Genomic DNA, 13,370 nt, shown 5'->3' with positions numbered 1-13,370 from the left:
TGATCTACATCGACACGTTGTGAGCTTGCAAATCGGCTATTTGAACCATTTTAACTGAACTATTTTTGCTATTGAACTATAGCAAAATAAATCCTAAAAAGTTTAGGCATAAGGGGTAAGGTGGCGTGCAGGCCCTTAGAACCTCTCACCGACTAAATCTTGCTGGTGTCAGTTAATGATTTCTCCAATACATGCGTTAATTTAGCATCACCTTAACGAGATGTGTCAACTTATGCCATTTAAATCCAATCACTGGCACAGACATCATTGCCTAATATGGTTTTTGAATTCAGTTTAATTAACTGCCAACCACTGTTAAAACAAGGAAGAGGAATTGAGTTGGAGTGTAAGGAGGTGTCGCGTGCCAAACTGCGAATGATTGCACTGCGTTGGTAATATGTAGTTACTCAGTGTCGCCTAATAATTACATCATCAAATCTCTGACCTAGTATTAAAGTGGTACTTCACCCCCCAAAAATATTTATCCCGTGATGGCTTGAATACAAGCAGAATATTTGTTTGTATAACATTCCTTTACGGTGAACGAAGAGAACTCAAAAAATAATCGCCCAGCCCTATAGTATGCACCCCTGGGGTTGTGCTAGATGGCTTTACCTGCTGCTCCTCTTGGCCCTGGCGCGGGCGTAGTAGGCCTCGTAGGATTTGGGTTTCAGCTCCAGTGCCTTGGTTGCAAACTCCTCAGCCATGCCAAAATCCTGCAGGGAGAACACAATCAATACATGACATTATTACACGGCTTGGTTGAATGCTTGATTCTGATTGGTCAATTGCTGAATTCAGCGGTGTGTTATTTCTGAATAATGATCGATGAGCTCTATAACAGATCGCTGTCTAATCAAAAACTCAGAGCACCTGCTGCGCAGCTTGAATTTTATGCTGTAACCATATGACAGCCACGTAAACAAACACACAATGTCATTTACAACTAAACGTTTCTCTCAATAATGTTTTTGAAAACATTTGAAGCGATAAACAGACCGAAAAGTAATTCCATTTGATCAACACTTCCTTGTTTTCCGAGGCGACCGTGTGCGCTGGACTTACTTTTGGGTCAATTTATTAATTAATTTATTAAGTAGCCGTGTAATAAGTGGGATAATTGTTGCCGCGCCGATAGTTGTTGAGAAATAACACCCGACAGGTTGATTTAAACACAGAGGCAAAGCCGAGGTGTTTAATGATCCTGAACGGCAGTGTACAATTATCCCTTACATAAAGTTACCCATCCAATTCTCAAGCAAGTCTATTGTAATAATAATGAATGAGGCATGAATTACCCCTTTGGCTCAAAGCATGGCGTTCTACAAGGCTTCAGTTAGTAATACAGTAGCAAACAATTGGCTCAATAGCTATATTTTGAGTTAGGGTTAGCGAATAACTCCCTAAAAGTGCAGTTTTCAAAATGGTGTGAAGTGAAAACAGCATTTCCTTTGAATTTCATAGGAAGGGATTTTACGATCTTTAACATGAACCTATAATTGTATTGTGGGGACTTGAAAACTGTTTTTTTCTGACATAACAGAGCCTACAGTACGTAAAGTTGATCAATCATTTATACGTGGGGTGGTTTCCAGTGCATTGTAAAGTGTTACTGTATATCTGTTTAGTTGGTAGGCCAGAGCTGCTGCATACCACTTGACATAATGATGGAGTTTGAACTGAAAAAACAAATGAGAAATTGCAATACTTTTTTCTGATGATCTGACCAGACTGTAGCATATTCTTTTTTCCGTAATAAAGTCAATATTTCAAATACCACAGAGTGGTGTTTTGCCTCTACTCTCTAAACAGTTTATTTTCAATTCAGCACCACATCTCAGAGTTTCTTAATTATTCTACTCAGTCCTTGAGACGGTTGAAACTACATCATTATTTTCAAGTGGCACTTGTCAAAAGGGCTGTGCAACTGAGTACAGAATAACCTTTAGAATCCACTGTCCAGCCCATTTAATCCCTCACAGCTCAACCATTTTACATAGTTTACATCTGAGGTCTATGTGTTTATGTGCAACACTTCAAAACATCCAGTGAAATAGCCTATTCTAGGCTTTCCTTATTTACTGTTGTCCCGTGATATTCATATGACACTGGTGAGACAAATCAAAAACTCTTGACAGTGGAATGTCTTTTTACTTTTGAAGTGACTAACCACTTAAACCCTATATACAGTACTTTGTTGACCTAATTGGTCCCCTCCTTTTGTCCCTCTACACCAAATCTCTTAACCGAAAAAAGCTGATCGACAAGCTCACAACGCATTGCAACGTGTTGAGCTTTTAGATCACCTATTTTCACAATGTTTGCCTATTATGACATGCCGAGAATAGGGACGTTAGGGTTCAAGTGATAAACCATGTAGGAGAAGAAGTACAGCTCTAAATGAGTCCGGAGAGATGGTAGTGGACTGGATCCGGAGAGGCTTACATTGGTTTTCCTGCGACAGCGAGACAGGTTGAGGTACAGGGAGACCCTCAGCTCTTTAAATGCCTTCAGATCATCACCAAAGCCTTCCCTAGGAAACTTCCTCAGGGCGTACTGGTACCTCTGGGCCGCCTCTTTCATCTTCCCTTTCTGGAGGACACATGGAGGACAAAGCAACTAGTGAGGAAAGGCTACAACCAATAGGAGGGTGGCAAAGGTGGGGATGGAGGCGAAGACGCTTGCCAGATACTTTGATGAGCTACTCCTCAGCTCAAATCCTCCCTCCCCATCCATCACACAAATATACACCACCTAAATAAAACATCTCGCACGCACGCACGCACGCACGCACGCACGCACGCACGCACGCACACACACACACACACACACACACACACACACACACACACACACACACACACACACACACACACACACACACACACACACACACACACACACACACACACACACACACACACACACACACACACACACCTGACTGGATAGCCCTTTCTGCCACAAAACTCCATCAGCTAAATGTCAGCCATCAATCATGGCTCCTTGTGCGAGCCGAGCAGGACGCACACATCCATTCATCATCCATTGAGCCGCTAAAAAATATATAGATAAGACTTTTTCTCCTTTTGGTGCCGAATTAAACTACGGTGCTTTTTCATTTTGGTTTTGAATAAGCAGCCCACACTGATGTTTGCTACATCACCTAACAGTGTTTGACTGAGTCTTTGTGATGGTACACAGGAACAGGATACACCGGTTCCTGACAGCCTGCCAGCGAGCGAAGACGACAGAATTGTGCGCGAAACTGTCCTGATATGTAGCGTTGCCTGTCATAATGAGACTAGTCTGAACAAATCAAAATAACTAGGGGCATAATTGTAAACAACTTATTATGACTAACTAATGAGGAGAGGAATGTCTCAGTTTCATCAACAGAACGTGCGTGTGCACACAGCCTCCTTTGGACGCGTTGTGAGCTTGCAGATCGGCTATTTTTGCTACTTTTGTGAGACTGTTGTACAACAAGGTAGGGCATTAATTTATGAAAAAACATAAAAAGTTGAAAACATGGAGAAACAAGGTTTCTGCCCGACAGCACCGGTATGCGAGACCAAGTCCCTTTTTGTAAAAACAACCACTAGAAGGTCTCACTAAACTGTTTGAACAATCCTGAAATATAAATATGAAGTGAGCTAGAGAAGCTACTGTGTTGTCCGTCCACCACTGCCATTTGAACATCTAATTTCCTTCACTCTAAAGCTTCTGACAATCAAAATAGCTGTATTCCAGAAATGGGCATTAAACAACGTGCACATCTCGACCAATAAAAATAGGCTGGTGGTGGGACAGAGCGAACAACATTTGAGGGGTGGACGTCATCGCTGCACTGTGTGCTGTCGCTTGCAGCACTTTTGAATTAATTTATCTTGCTTGCTCGCATCATTGTATGTCAGGAGTCACCTTTGAACATTTGGAATATCTAGGTTGACTATTTCTGCAAATCTTTAAAAATACATTATTTTTTGGGGAAATATTTCACCTATAATGACATAACAGGTTGAAAGTAGCTTTGAACTCAGTGGCATACAGTACCTTATAAAGCAGGTTGCCTTCCTCCATGAGCTTCTGAAGGAGGATGATGAGGATGTCAGGTTTGGATGTTGCCATGGCCCACGCAGCATTCCCTGTCCAACGAGACACAGGGAGGCCGTGTTATATTGGGTGTCTCTTCCCATGACCGTGACTATATTCAGTGGAAATTGGTACGAAGTAGAGTTACCTAAAGATTGTACCTGATCGATCATAAGGTGACGTTCTGTAGCCTTAGTGTTATTGAAAGCAGTTAAGAGAAAGAAAGCGATAAGAGATTGAAAAGGAATGCATGCAAAGAGTATTCAGTCACAGTAAAAGAGAAGGGAACGTGTCACAAGGACCATGCATACATGTATATACTGTATGAATGAATTAATATTATATTCAAGTGTCATACACAATGAGGCCATTTTGCAGTTACTGTATGTGTACTTAAGGATTTATGAAATAATCCCCACATATTCCTAGCATTACACACACAGCATACGCTGTTAACAGAGCTCTGAAAGAAATTAGAGATGTATACCATTAGCAATTTGGTGACACGGCAGACTGCACTACAGATAAGCTGCAGGCCCAGATAGGCCAGCGCATGTCATTTAGGTGATAAGTCACATTCTTAAATGAGTCTAGCAGCAAACCTCAGGGAGGAGTGGAGGGACACATACTCTGCTCTGTACTATTGACATTTAACAGAAGAAAGAGTAGAAAGGAACAAAGATTGATGACCTCATTCCTTGACATTACTCTCATCTTAGTTTGAACTACACTTACATTAGTAACTCATGTAGGCAACAATCCCATCCTTCCAAGACCAAGAGAACTTGGGGGAACAGTGACCCTCAAGGGACTGTCTTTGTGCGCATTCAGAACTAAGCAACAAACTTGTTGACTAAACATGTCCTACAGTATCTGTATACAGTAGCATGGGTGCAGAGAATACAGTAGGCTATTCATGCATACACAAGTGTTAATTTAACTAAGACTTAAATCAACACTAAGGATTTTGCTGCGTACTGCAGGCTCTATAGAAAGGTAATGCATGCATCTACAGTAGGCTATACAAGCACGGTGTTAGCAATGATGTGCGGAGTTCTTACCTAGCTTAGCACCCTTCTTCAGCAGAGTCACCACCACGGAGGTGTTCCGACAGCCTATAGCCCGGTCCAGAGGCCTCATCCCACTGTAGTCCACATGCTCTATCACAGCTCCTTTTTCCACCAAGTAATGGACCTACAACAGAGCAGTGCCAGTTGAGACAAGAGCTCATTCAAATAAAATGTCATTCCTGTGGTGGAGAGCTGGGTTAATCCAAAGCAGTATGCATTCAATAATTACTGAGTGATGCTTTCAGTTAAGGCTAAGTAGGTGTGTGTGTGTGTGTGTGTGTGTGTGTGTGTGTGTGTGTGTGTGTGTGTGTGTGTGTGTGTGTGTGTGTGTGTGTGTGTGAGAGAGAGAGAGAGAGAGAGAGTGTGTGAGTGTGAGAGAGAGAGTGTGTGTGAGAGAGAGAGAGAGAGAGAGAGGGAGAGAGACAAAGACTCTGCATTTGCACATGTAGATTAGGTGATTGGTAAGCAGTTTGTGTGTGCCCATGCTTCTCATCTGGGTTATATGAGCATCTTTCAGTCAAATGAGATTTCAATTAATGATCACATACAATCTCTGCATCCCCGTAGAACGCAGCTAGGTCCAGGGGAGTCCGTCCATTCTTGTCTGTGTGGTCGATGACCGCACCTTTCTCAACCAGAAAATGCACCACATTCTTATGTCCTTTCAAACATGCCCAGCTCAGGGGCGTCAGTCCTTCCTTGTCCATCGAAGTTAACGAAGCACCTGTGGGCAGAAGTATAGAAATGAAAAAACAAATCCACAACAAATATAGTGTAGTTAATGAATGTTCTCTGGTTTGTAATCATCGTGTAGACAAATTAGTGTGGGCGAGCTGTCAGCTTACCTTTAGAGAGCAGGAAGTCGACAGTGCTCAGGTGGCCCTCGCAGGAAGCCACCATGAGTAGGGTCCTGCCCTGCTTGTCACTTATGTTCACGTCAGCACCATGCTGCAACAGCAGCTCTGCAATCTGCCGTAAGACACAGACAAACATTAGAAGACACACCCAGATAATATAATATACAACACTGTACAAACAAACAGTACACAGATACTCCCGTCAATAATACTGTACATGCCTCTTGGTAATGTATAATTGTGTACTGTAGTTTGGGCTAGTGTCGATAGAGAAAAACTGTGTAAGCCAGAACAGTCATTCAGCATGTCTCACCTGCCAGTGTCCCTGTCTCACAGCACAGAACAGAGGGGACACCCCTCGTCGGTTGACCTGCTGTACCACACCCCCCTGCTCCAGCAAGAAGCCACACACCTCCATCTTTCCCCGGCCTGCTGCCGCTGTCAAGGCTGAGGAAGGGAAAAGGACCATAACACATCGTCGTCAGTGGTTTATACATTTTTATAAAATGGATAGCCCTGGCGCTTAATACTGATTGGCTGAGTCTGGTCGTAAAAAATATTCTACAAGCACACACCTGGAAAGCATGTACCGAGTTTTCATACTGTAGCAACGTCCTTGTTTGTGCAGATAGTCAGGGACTACTTTCTTGTAGAAATCATTCTTGTGGTGATATTGTTATTAAAGACTCTTTTAATTGGGATACGGTATGTCTTATTTTCATGTTTGTCATATTTGGCAACCATTTTATAATAGCAATACGCCCCAAGAGAGTTTACAGTGACTTTAGAACAGCTAAGGGTGTTGTTAGGCATCATGCGGAGTGGAGTGCCTACAACTTTTATTAGATGGTACAAGAAAGGAAGAGAAGAATGCAAGGACTTTAGTTAGTTGTGAACTAGGGTTGGAACTTACAGTAACCCTGTCTCACAAAATATCACTTGTACACTGTAAAATCCACACTAAGGATTTTACAGTGTATGCTAAGTATAGCTGAGTATGGTAAAAAGATTAGAAAGGAACACTGGATACAATACAGGGGTGAGGGATCTAAGAATAGGCCCCATCATTGTTAACACAATAGTCTGGAAGTGCACAAGACGTCAGACCACCGACACCCTGGTGACCTGGTGACATCTGCTTACAGTTCCAACCCTCGTCTTTACAAAGCAAATGCTGTTTAAATTTCAAAGTGGAGAAATGCAGTTTAATGTTTTGTGCTGAATTAGTTTAAAACTAGACGATTATGTAACGCTTATTAAACTCATTAACATCCTGCCTCAAGTCAGACAGCTTCAGCAGTGCATTGTGCTCAAAGATTTGAATGTGGGAGTCATTTTATGCATTCAGCTGGATATAATAACCAGAGATAATAGAAAACAAAGCCAGACCACTTTTTCATGCTGAACACCAATCCCTGCATACATGCTTTTTTTCAGCGACGATTAACCGGATTCAATACTGTTTAACAAAATTCGGAATTACAATAATTAATTGGCTCTCATTTTCCAAATCTCCTAAATGATGCTTATGTGAGCTATTCCCCTCAAAATTGCTGTTCCAACGTTCAATGCTCACAATTAATCAGCAATGGCAGCAGATGGAGCCGTCTTAAGATGAATGCCCGGTGTCCAAGAAGAGTGAGATATCCACACGGTGAAAACGAGCTTCACTCCTCTCTCTAATCCCAGAGATTTAAGGCATCAAGCCTCTGTGGCTGACTGACATCATCCATCTGGATGGAACACAGCCATCATAGCCAAACAGCCCCTCCCTCCATCTGCTCTGCCAAAATGTGACTATCCCCACACATAAGAATAGGGGACCAATAATTAACAGCAGGCCATAAATTAAGCCTGTATCTACACAGTATGCTCTGGGGAACAGTAGCAGCTGGGACTATCTGGTGTTACGTTGGACAAACTAATCGACAGGTCCTGTGATTGAGAAGTGATTTGTGCGTTGAGGTCAAAATCCCCCTTCATACTTGAAAGCTCTACGGGCCCATTGCCGTTCACATTTTACCTGTTTAGTCCACTTGGCCTAGCTGCTCAGAGCTATAATTTGATTTGTCAGCCTAATCTATTCAATATTTATCTTTACACTACGGTGTCTTGCCATCGCTCTCTCCCTCCCGTCGGCTCCCTTCACGGGAAGGACAGATTGATATCGTCTTGGTTTCTTTTGTAAGCGATATGTCAGCCCTTGTCAACATCTCAAGCCCACCGACACAGCTTTACTGAAACTGTCTTGAAGAGGAGACTCTGTGAAGCACTGTGATAACCAAGATTCACCAGCTAAACATTTAAGAATGTCCTGTCACTGAACTACCAGTCATTCAAACACGACAGACGGGTCACAGACAGTGCCTGATCTCTTGGTATATATAATAAGCCGATTCTACAAATGTCTTCTAAATCCCAACAGTATTCTGAAAAAACGTATGTTTCTATATCAGTGGTGCTCAAACCTTTTCATGTCAAGGACCCCCAAAATTATATGATTTGGCCGCCGACCCCCCATCTCAAAATATTTTGTTCCAGGGACCCCCAGAAGCAAAGATTTGAGTTAAACATGTTCGCTTTAAAACAATATATTCAAAGATTTGCACACATTTTCACGATTTTTCAAAAATAGTAGATCTACAAGCTCGTAGCGCGGCACTCGGTGCCGCGCTATGAGCTTGTATATCTGCTATTTTTGAATAGCCAAAGTGTAAAATAATGCTTTTTAGCTCAAATCTAAAAATGACACAGATGCGTCCCAGGTCTTAATGGGTTAAAAAGATAATTCACGCACTCAGGTGGTAAAATACCTGACCACCACCGGTGCCTAGGGGTTCGAATATACCGTGGTGCATTCGTAACTTTTTTGTATTATTATATTGCAATAATAATGTGTGGTTATCACAAAATCTCAAGGCACACCTGGACTCGTCTCATAGCACACCGTTTAGGAACCACTGATTTACACTATGCAAGACAAAGATAATACTGTATGATAACAGAGTTGATGATTGGTTTCAATTAAAATATAGGGCAAGTGGTTAGGAATTTGGAAATGTGAAATTCAAGACAAGAATGGTTTGTTAGTCAACAAGCCACAAGAATCTAAAAGCCCTGCTAGCTTGAGGCCATGACGCTCTTTACACCCAACCACACAAAAATGGTTTGAACCGACTCACACATATATTTCATAATCATAATTTCATGAGAAAAGTTGACATTTTGACCTGAGGGTGGTGCTAGAGGAAAGGTCAAATGGTTTCCAGGGAGCATGAATGCATTCAACAAGTGTCACTGACAATCCACCCATTAGATTTTGAGATATCTTATGTGCACAGATTTTGACCTACAGTAATGGTGGCACTAACGGAAAGGCCATTAGGTCACCAAAATCAAACCAGTCCACCCCCCAGGGAGCATACAGGTGCACAGCAAATCCCATTGCAATCTAGCCTGCCGTTATCAAGATGATGTTTGGGACCAAAGTGGTGACTGAACTGATTACTGCCTGAAGGACATCACCATCCTAAAAACATGAAGGGGACATGCTGTAGCTTTCCCAACCCTTTCACATGAATGACTGTTTCACCCTCTGCTTCACTCAGCAGCAATGAATCCTGTCTCTCGGGCAGAATGCTGCTGGCTTCAGTGTCATACTACAGTAGGTGTGTTCAGCAACACGGTGCAGTTACTGTGCAAAACCCTCCCTGCCACAGAATAGCACCCTGGTATGAATGATTGATGCCAGAGCACTGCAAAGCAACCACCACACTGTGAATAATGGAAGAGAACCAAACAGAACACTAAACACCGCATTCATTAAACCTTAAGCCTACCAAAGGGAAGGAGATGTTATCATTTAAATTGATTCTTACCATAATTACGGTAGACAAAAACAATATACACTTAAATTGATTCTTACCATAATTACAGTAGACAAAAACAATATACACTTAACTACCCTCTGGCTACTTCATTTGTCACGGTGATAAGAAGTGTATGTATCCTTATGCTATATAAAACTTCAGTTGATCACTATATTTTACATTGCTGATGAGTATGATAATATTTTGCATTATGTACAAAGCTTCTCCTTTTCTACTGAAAAAAAAATCTGTCCTGCACCTGAGATGTATTTCTATATCAAAAGGATTAGGCCTATGCACCTCTGGAAGAATCTATTAATCTTTCCCCTAAATCCTTTGTAGTGCTGTCGTATTCCTTCACAGATGCCTAGGAAAACATAGCCTATTGTATCATACAGAGTCAAATTGCATTTCTTCACCCAAGAGGCGTGTTGCTTGCATTCTAATAGGGATTTTAAAAGCTGGAGACCGCACAGATGTGCAGTCCAATCTGCCACTGTTCAAACACACAACACAAGGGGCCAATTTGCATAGGGATGTTGTTTTCCACAGAATTTTAAATACAAAGTGATATTTCTCAGGGACAGGTTGTTAACCGAGGGAATTATTTTGGAGGAGATGCTCAACGCCAGTTTTCAAGGGGACACCTCAACAAGAATTTGTGTCCATCAGTTCTGTTCTTCACATCAGAGAAGTACAGAAGCTTCAAAGTTGATTCGATGCACAACATCATCTATCATCATTATGGCCGCTTCCTCCAATAGAGATGGCCTCTGCTGAGCTTGTTCTGAATTAGTGCCAGGTGGGCGGAATCAGATTTGAATATGTACTCATGTGGAGAGGGTGTTTGTTTCAGGTCAGCGGTGTTGCAGCCCAGTGCCTCCCTATTGCCACCTGTGACCTGCCATTTCATTAGTTGATAATGGATGCCAGGGGGGACATGGCTGTCATTTCACATCCACTAGGTAAATTGAGCTGGGAGGTAAATATTGGACTACAGGTGGCTCATTTGACTTTGAGGACATACGAGAGCACTGCTACTATTATTCATAATAATGGGTTATGTCTGAAGGGCCGTGCACTGAGAGCTATGGCGCAAATCACGCTTACCGCAATGGCACGCGACTTTGGACAAATGACCATGACAAATCATTTTCAGTGACATGGCTTTGAAGTGCAAACGTTTTGGATTGGGGAACAAAGTTATTCCTATTCACCAATATTGTACTTTCACAGTGCAGGTAGAGTGTCCCACCGATGAGAGGACATTACAGAGGGACTCCTGGTGCCTGGGTTGTAATGAATTTCGCCCAGCAATACATTCATTTTGCATAAGTACCAGTTAGCTGCTTTGTAAACAACTTCTTTATTAATAGGCTGACCTACATCCCTGGACAATTTGTTAGCGTTAAATCCAAGCTTGCTCCGAACTGAGGAACACACAAAGAGACCATTATTAAAATCTTGTACCTATTGTGGCACATTTGCTCTAACAACAATACATCAAACATTTCCATAATAGGAACTGAACTAGTGATTTACATAATGTGCATAAGCTCTAAATCATGAAGGCCTTACAGCAAAGGCTCTCAATGTTTGCCATAAACATCTGTGACAGTAGTCTGCCAGTTTCAAAACATTATGAAGATTTCACGACAGAGCTCCAGTGTTTACCCGTAATGTATGTCTCACAATCTGCATCTCTGCAGCTGGTATTCTGTCTCATATACTGGATAGTTGTTAAAATAACCCAGATGCTACTATACCGCCCTGAACAACAAAGCACAGTGGTGGAGTTTGATTTTCTGCTAGTTCCTGGGGTTTCCTAGCGATGTCAGAAAACAATTTGAGATGAAATGTAGCAGGCTGTGTTCTGTTCGTAAAGTGGTATTTATGAGTTGTATAATTTCCCTTGGTAGACAAAGATGATGGTGATAATGTACAATATATTACCACAGGCCTAATGTGCAACAGTGAAATAATAATTATCAAGCTCTCTGGTTGTGTGTGTCTGTGAAGGTTGCACTGCCTCAACTTGACGCCTGCTGTGCATTCTCTGTCAAACTCCTACTACTGGCCACAGACCTTGGTCTCTCTTTCAGCGTTCATGTAACCAGCCTTGTGAGTCAAAGGAAGGAATGACAGCTTGCTCGTGCTTTTACACTTTATATTGCCTGCTGCTGCTCCACTTGGCTTTCTGCACCATTTCCACAATCAATCTAAAACAGCAAAGTCTCCTCCAACCGCTCCCAATTGGCAAGCTCTCCCTGTCTCTCACTTTTCTGTCATCACTATACTTTTATCAAGACGGCTCCCCAAACTTACTCTGCATCCAAAGTCCTTTCGGAAAAATCAATTCTGTTGGCTTTTTGCCTCTACATATAGAGTGGGAACCTCTAACAGTGACTCCAGTCTAAGATTCTGAGTCATTAGTGATAGTGTCATTACAATTGTTCTTCGTCCATGAAATGGAGCTGGCTATGCATACAAGGGAAGGAAGAGTGACTTTAAATAATTCAAATGACTAAAGTGGTCAGCCAAATGACACAGTAGCACCATAGATGATAGCTAAAAATCAGCAACCATATGTGGTAAGGAAAGGACGGACTGACAAAACTCTGTAAAAACCACAATTGATCATAATAATGGGATGCTTTTAGCAGGAAAGAAGAGTGCAGGGCAAAATTGGGAGTACCAATAAAAATGTCCACATATTCAGAACGAATGTGCACTACTACTGTACATCACACAGAGCACATTATGGTGAAGGACAAAGATAGACGCTGCTCTCTGGCAGCACAAAATTACAGTGGCACGGTCCAGCAAGATAAACCAGCAGGTGATAATACAAAAGATGGATGAAAACCTACCTGTCTCTCCCCACAGAGTATCATGGCCATCAATTTGCACGGTGTGTTCATTATTCAACGTCAGCAAGCCACTCACAACCTGCCAAACAAGAAACTTTGATTAATGGCGCAGGATTTCAGCATGATATATAAAATAAACCTTGAAGAAGTTGTAGGGCTGAGCTGATTATATAACAGAAAACGAATATTATGTGGGGGCAGCCGAAAACAAAACTTCAGCTGATCAATACGGAGCTGCCCAGGCAAATTATGCTTCTCTAGCAGATGATAAATTAATCACAAAAGACTGCAGAACTGCTGATTCCTAGACTCTGTTGCATCATGTGAGCCAAGGCCAATCTGATTAATACTTCAGCGTTTGGAGGGTCTCTCGTTTACTCTGGCCACAGTGGGCGTGTACAGTATGTAGGTCGATGGCTCAGCTCGGTTCTGTTATTCTGAGGTGAACAGGACCAGGGCTTAGGGATCGCAAATCCCAGCTAATGAGTCCTGTAGTGTACCTGCCTGGGTGCTTGGAAGGTGTAACGCTAATATCAATCTCTTCCCCATTCTTTTCAATAGGCATGGCATGGTATGTGACACATCACAGTGAAAACAACCTCTTCTTTG

The 13,370-nt window shown here is 42.1% G+C and overlaps 1 protein-coding gene across 8 annotated transcripts in view; it reads right to left on the bottom strand.

Annotated features, from left to right (window-relative positions):
• Positions 1 to 13,370, bottom strand: part of tanc1b (tetratricopeptide repeat, ankyrin repeat and coiled-coil containing 1b) — a gene marked incomplete at its 3' end in the record, with an annotated part of 127,668 nt that overhangs the window by 3,197 nt on the left and 111,101 nt on the right. For 4 of the 8 annotated variants that reach the window (XR_014602661.1, XM_084083659.1, XM_084083658.1 and 1 more), the window contains exons 18-25: positions 12,762 to 12,840; positions 6,336 to 6,469; positions 6,011 to 6,134; positions 5,714 to 5,889; positions 5,157 to 5,289; positions 4,057 to 4,148; positions 2,446 to 2,592; positions 616 to 716 (exon numbers count right to left, since the gene is read on the bottom strand). Coding sequence is in view for 4 of the 8 variants with exons in the window: in XM_084083659.1 (XP_083939785.1) it covers positions 616 to 716; positions 2,446 to 2,592; positions 4,057 to 4,148; positions 5,157 to 5,289; positions 5,714 to 5,889; positions 6,011 to 6,134; positions 6,336 to 6,469; positions 12,762 to 12,840 (986 nt within the window). Of the gene's footprint in view, positions 1 to 611; positions 717 to 2,445; positions 2,593 to 4,056; positions 4,149 to 4,243; positions 4,287 to 5,156; positions 5,290 to 5,713; positions 5,890 to 6,010; positions 6,135 to 6,335; positions 6,470 to 12,761; positions 12,841 to 13,370 lie in introns of those variants that run through there. The other 4 variants (XR_014602662.1, XR_014602663.1, XR_014602664.1 and 1 more) reach the window with 2 other exon arrangements.

This window comes from Gymnoscopelus microlampas (assembly GCF_963454915.1).
Source record: "Gymnoscopelus microlampas genome assembly, chromosome: 17".
Classification (NCBI taxonomy): Eukaryota; Metazoa; Chordata; class Actinopteri; order Myctophiformes; family Myctophidae; genus Gymnoscopelus; species Gymnoscopelus microlampas.
Note: the sequence above shows the minus strand (reverse complement) of the source record. Positions and strands in the feature narration are given on the sequence as shown.